This window comes from Nicotiana tabacum, chromosome 12 (genome assembly GCF_000715075.1).
Source record: "Nicotiana tabacum cultivar K326 chromosome 12, ASM71507v2, whole genome shotgun sequence".
NCBI classification, from domain to species: Eukaryota; Viridiplantae; Streptophyta; class Magnoliopsida; order Solanales; family Solanaceae; genus Nicotiana; species Nicotiana tabacum.
The window spans coordinates 38,906,941-38,913,371 of record NC_134091.1 but is presented as its reverse complement, the minus strand read 5'-3'; the positions used below and the strand labels follow the sequence as shown (position 1 = coordinate 38,913,371).

Genomic DNA, 6,431 nt, shown 5'->3' with positions numbered 1-6,431 from the left:
ACTTCTTTTGCAGAAGCTTGAGTCATGCACCAACCTAACCTGTAGCCTGCGTATAATCAAAGAACACCAAACGTAAAAAGGAAAAACTAAAAATAAAAAGAAAAATTCCTGAATTAGCACTACAAACTATTTCAAACACTATTGATTGCCAATCCCCAGCAACGTGTCACGCCCCAAAATAGATTGCGACGTTGCCGGCACCCAGTGCCTACCATCTTGCACCGAGCGAATCATTATTGCATAATACATATCCTAACTCGTAATCGTGTAGCTCAATCCCTTTAAGTAATTATAATATTATATGAGAGAAATAAGATAGACTTCATTAACAATAAAAGTTCATCAAAAAAACATAAACTAGACATAAGTAAAAATGTCATTCGCAATGCCATATGAGTACCTATTCCCCTAAGATAATATAAACCCTCTATGGAGCCTCTATGACACTACGAATAAAGTAATAAAGTTACGGAGCTTGTCCGCACAATACAAAAATATATAACTGAAATATTATGGTCCCACGAGTACGAAGGTGGGCTCACCAAAAGAGAGGAAGTTGTGGAAACTCTAGCCTGTGCGCTGACCGCTTTGCACTCGACCGTCTGCTAAACCTGATACCATTTAAACAAATGATGCCTGCGTATTGAAATACTCAGATATGTGTCATAGCCGGCACTAACGTTTGTATAAGATTTATAAAAATTATAATCTATATAACAAGGCAAAAGATAAATATCTCGAATAAATTAAGGAAGATAAGGTACACAGAATCACAATAAAGGATAAATTTGCTAGAATAAGAATTTAAGTTTTATTCATTTAGACCTCTTTCATATGTCCAATATCTCATTAGTATCTTCCTCATTATCTAGTTTATCAATGTCAATGGCACACATAGTGCTGGAATACATCGGGATGCCATCCACGAAGACTGTCGTACCATCCCCGAACAGTTAGGCCAATGTGTACAGTCAAGGATCCAAGAAGGCTGTCGTACCACTCCCGCACAGCTAGACAAGGCAATAATATATATATATATATATATATATATATATATATATATATATATATATATATATATATATTCATCTTTCTTTTCTTTTAAAGACCATCAGCCGAAAATTACTTTGTTACGTAATACATCAAGGATGCAAGAAGGCTACCGTACCGCTCCCGCACAGCTAGACAAGACATATTTTTTTTTATTAATCTTTGTCCAAACCACGAGTAAGCCATGAAAGCGTATCCCTAATGTATACAGAATATCATCCAACTATAATTCGAATCCAAAAGTAAATTTGATAATACACAAGTAACTAGGAGCTCGACATACCTTGAAGTCGCTCTAAGTTAGCTAAAGCTAGCCTCGACAAAGTTCAATCTACATAATATATCATATATGAGTAGTGAGTTAATACTCAAAACATCCTAAAATCCCCAAATATTTTAACCCAAGATTGACCCATTTAAAAATTCACCCCAAACAAGAATCCCTAGGTCCCCAAATTCTTCAAATTAATTCTTATGTGTCGTCTATATCACAACCTATATATACTAAATACTCTCTCTTAAATATCAACACACACACACACACACATACACACACACACACACATACACACACACACACACACACACACACACACATATATATATATATATATATATATATATAAGCTCATTGATACCTTACAGAGAAACTAGAGATGATTTTCGATCTCTTACTGTTGCTACCACTTGATCTTTAAGAACTTGATCGATTGCAAAACTTCCACTCTACCTAAGCCCCTCCTTCGAATTTTCAGTAGCTAAAAGGGCATAATGCCTACCTTAGCGTCAAGAAGAAGCCAAAAGAAGGTCTCGGTTCTCTCTCCCTTATTTTATATTATATTTATGTATGTTGTACCCCTATTTCTTTTTAGAGTTTCCACGAAATTGAAATATTAATTTAATAATTTAATATAATTTTACATAAGACATGTGGTATGCTGCCAAAATTTTCAGCAGTGGTTACGTGAGGGATTAAGTTCCCACTCTAAGAATAGTTAAGACCCCATTGGACCCACCACCATTTATACTCATATTCCTTATTATATGCTTCATTAATCAATACTTATGTAATGTTTATAATCATAAAAACTGCTACTATAAATTAATTTAAGAACCTCGAACATGACTGCGATCTCGCTATTTTATTATTCTTCTGAGTTATACACCAAATAATTATATCCATATTCTAACCATTTTTTTTATAACTCAACATGACATCCTATACCCATTTGTGTCACTAAAATCACGTTATTAAGCTAGTAGTTAGCCTATTTAAAGCCAAAGATTCATTGGACTTTACATTCTTTCCCACTCACGAACATTCGTTCACGAATGTTAAACTTTAACCATCCTCGATTCGAGAATTCCTATCTAGTTCCCTTGTCATTTATCAAACACTTGAGGGCCTTAAAATTTGACTAACTCTCCAGATATGTTTAAAAATATTTGGCAGAGTTTTCTTTGTTTTTAGGCCTATCCAAGAGAATTTCAATCTGTCAGAGAGCCACATAATCACAATACTAATGCCTCACACGACACCACATATCAAAACTATATCATAAATGCCTCCACAAGCCTCATATGCCTCAAATACCACTAAATACCCACTCCTAGCATTAACAGGATAAAATCTATTATAATTAGATAAATCTAGCTACTGTAGCACTAGATAAATCAATTACATCATTAAAATAAATCGAACTCGTAAGCAAGATAATCAAAACAACCTACTCGCTCCATGGAATAAAATATGATACCCCTTAAACTTGAAATTCGCGGAAGTAGCCATATTTGTAGATGCAAACAAGTGTGGGTAGCGAATTCTCATATCCTCCTCGGCCTCCCAAGTGGCCTCCTCAACGTCATGATTACGCTATAGCACTTTGACTGAAGCTATATCTTTAGTCCTCAACCTACGGACTTGCCTATCAAGAATCTCAACTGGTTCTTCTTCGTAAGTTAAACCTTCATTGATTTCTACTACCTCTGGGGAGATCATGTGAGCGGGGTCGGGCTTGTATCCCTAGAATATCGATAAATGGAAAACAGGATGAACAAAACTCATTAATGCAGGTAGATTAAGCCGGTAGGCTACTTCCCCTATCTTTTTCAAGATTCGATACAGGACAGTGAATCTAGGACTTAATTTGCCTTTCTTCCCAAATCTCATAATACCTTTCATTGGTGACACTTTCAAGAAAACTTGGTCACCCTCTTTGAACTCCAACGCATGTTGTCGTTTATCGGTGTAACATTTTTGTCGGCTTTGAGCTGTCCTAAGCCGCTCCTAGATCAAAGTCACCTTCTGCAATGCATTATGTACAAGATTGGGACCAAGTAGTCCTACCTCGGTCGGCTCGAACCAACCAACAGGTGATCTACAACACACCCATACAACTCTTCATAAGGGGCCATTGAGATACTTGCCTGATAGCTATTATTATAAGTGAATTCAATAAGAGGCAAATGTCATCCCAATTCCCACCAAAGTCAATAACACATGCTCTCAACATATCCTCGAGTGTCTGAATCGTCCGCTCGGCCTGTCCATCAGTTTGTGGATGGAAGGAAGTACTCAAGTTGACACATGTACCCAAACCTTCTTGAAAAGATGGCCAAAAATGAGCAGTGAACTGTGCCCCTCTATCAGATATGATGGATACTGGAATACCATGAAGTCTGACAATTTCCTTCAAGTAAAACTTAGCCTATTGTGGCGTTGTATCAGTCGTCTTCATAGGTAAAAAATGTGCCGACTTCGTAAATCGATCTACAATTACCCAAATAGAGTCATGCTTCAGACGGGTGCGAGGTAAACCAACTACAAAGTCTATATTTATCATCTACCACTTCCAAAGTGGAATCTCAATGTTCTGAGCCAATCCACCGGGTCGCTGATGCTCAACTTTCACCTGTTGATAATTTAAGCTTCTAGACACAAAGTTAGAAATACTTTCCTTCATCTTATTCCACCAATAAATATCCAGTAGGTCTTTATATATTTTGGTGCAACCCGAATGCACAAAATACCTCGAATTATGTGCCTCTGCCATAATCTCATCGCGAAGCCCATCAACATTTGGTACCCATAGGCGACCATTGATTTTCAATACTCTATCATCGTCAAGAGCAAAGTCAAGAATATTCTTGGATTGCACACAATTCTGGATGTTCACCATGTTTGGATCTTCGAATTGCTTAGCCTTGACATGTTCAATAAGAGAGGAACGTGCTATAACGTAAGCGACAAGGTAGCCATCATCTGATTCATCAAGTCTAATTCCTTGGTTTGACCACTTCTCGAATATCTTTAGCTATTGGTAAGTAAGATAAAGTACTTACTGATTTCCGGCTTAGCGCGTCAGCCACCACGTTTGCTTTCCCCGGGTGGTAAAGAATGCTCAAATCATAATCTTTCAAATATTCCAACCATCATTTTTGCCTCAAATTTAATTCCTTTTGCTTAAAAATATATTGCAAGCTTTAATGATCGGTATACACTTTGCAATGCTCACCATATAAGTAGTGCCGCCAAATCTTCAATGAAAATACGACCGCTGCAAGCTCTAAGTCACGGGTCAGATAATTCCTTTCGTGGATCTTTAAATGTCTAGAAGCATAAGAAATGACTTTACCATTCTACATTAAGACGCAACCCAAACCTACTCTAGAGGCATCACAATACACTGTAAAATCACTTGAACTTCTTGGCAAGGTCAATATTGGTGTCGTGATCAATCTAGCCTTCAACTCTTGAAAATATTTCTCACAAGCATTGGACCATTGAAACTTGACTGTCTTCTGAGTTAACTTAGTCAACGGCGATGCAAGAGAAGAGAATCCCTCAACGAATCTTCAATAGTAACCGGCCAAACCCAAAAAACATTGAATTTCAGTCGGTGTCGTTGGCCTCAGCCAACTCTTAACAGCTTCAATCTTTGCGGGATCAAATTTAGTACCCTCACTTGAGACCACATGCCCCAAGAATGCAACTGACTGTAACCAAAACTCACACTTAGAAAATATGGCATATAGCTTATTGTCCTTAAGTGTCTGCAAAGCTAACCTCAAGTGATCGACATGCTCTTCCTGACTTCGTGAATACACCAAGATATCATCAATAAATATGATCACGAACGTGTCAAGGAAAGGCTTGAAAAACCGATTCATCAAATCCATAAAGGTTGCAGGAGCATTTGACAACCTAAAGGACATAACTAAGAACTCAAAGTGTCCATAGCGAGTCCTAAAGGCTGTTTTAGGAATGTCCTTCTCTTTAATCTTTAACTGATGATAACCCGACCGCAAATTAGTTTTCTAAAAGTATTGAGCACCCTATAACTGGTTGAATAAATCATCTATCTGTGGAAATGGATACTTGTTCTTAATCATCACTTTATTTAGTTGACGATAATCAATGCATATTCTGAGAGAACCATCTTTCTTCCTTACAAAAAGTACTAGTGCACCCCATGGTGAAGTACTTGGTTGGATAAAACCCTTTTCAAGTAGATCCTTTAATTGTTCCTTCAACTCCCGCAACTATGCTGGCACCATACGATAAGGTGGAATAGATATGGGCTGAACGTTTGGCAACACATCTATTCCAAAATCAATAACTCGATCTGGTGGTATGTCAGGAAGCTTTTTCGGGAAGACCTCCAGATACTCATTAACTATAGGTACTGATTCAAGTGTGGGTACCTCGGCATTCGTGTCTGTAACCGTTACCAAATTATAGAAGCACCCATTCATGATCATTTTCTTCGCCTTAAGTAGAAAATAAACCTACCTCGAGGCTCGAGAATATTGCTCTTCCATATACGAGTTGGTTCATTTGGAAATTCAAACTTGACTATCTTGACACGACAATCATTTGCTCTTCCATAACACTTAGATAACCAATCCATTCCCATGATAGCATCAATCTCAATCATCTTTAGCTTGGTAATATCTGTCGTAGTCTCTCGATCTTTTACTATAATCCTACAACCCTTATAAACATGGGAAGCAATAACAGAATCCCCAACAAGAGTAGAAACGAAAAAGGGCTCAAGTAATTGTTCTGGTTTTATCTCAAAGTCCAAAGCAAAGTATGGAGTGACATAGGAAAATGTGGATCTGGGATCAATAACAACATAAGCATCAAGTATGAAAATAGTAAGTATATCTGTCATGACGGCATTGCTCGCCTCTGCATCGGCTATAGGAACTAGTCCGTAAAGTCGGGGTCACCCCCCTAAAGTAGAAGCAATGCTACCGCCTGCAACTCGTCCTGTCTGGGTAGTTGAGCCTCGAACTGGGGGATGTGCAACCGTAATATCTGTAGATCTGCCCTGTTATATTGGAGGACTACCCCTCTCCCTATGACACTTGCGACA

At 37.9% G+C, this 6,431-nt stretch overlaps 1 protein-coding gene across 1 annotated transcript; it reads right to left on the bottom strand.

Moving 5' to 3' along the window:
- Positions 1–3,893: 3,893 nt before the first annotated feature.
- Positions 3,894–6,227, bottom strand: LOC142167105 (uncharacterized). The gene is made up of 5 exons (XM_075227260.1): positions 5,843–6,227; positions 5,605–5,768; positions 5,117–5,337; positions 4,717–4,903; positions 3,894–4,364 (listed from the first exon to the last, which is right to left on the bottom strand). Exons 1-5 carry the CDS (start codon positions 6,225–6,227, stop codon positions 3,894–3,896), a joined length of 1,428 nt encoding a protein of 475 aa, XP_075083361.1.
- Between the last annotated feature and the right edge of the window lie 204 nt (positions 6,228–6,431).

Excerpts from the sequence above, each read along its gene's own strand:
- LOC142167105 (XM_075227260.1), bottom strand. The coding sequence starts at position 6,227 with ATGACAGATATACTTACTATTTTCATACTTGATGCTTATGTTGTTATT. Across the intron at positions 5,769-5,842 it reads CAATATTCTCGAGCCTCGAG|ACACGAATGCCGAGGTACCC; the intron begins GTAGGTTTATTT and ends TAACGGTTACAG. Across the intron at positions 5,338-5,604 it reads CTATTCCACCTTATCGTATG|TTAAAGATTAAAGAGAAGGA; the intron begins GTGCCAGCATAG and ends GGTTATCATCAG.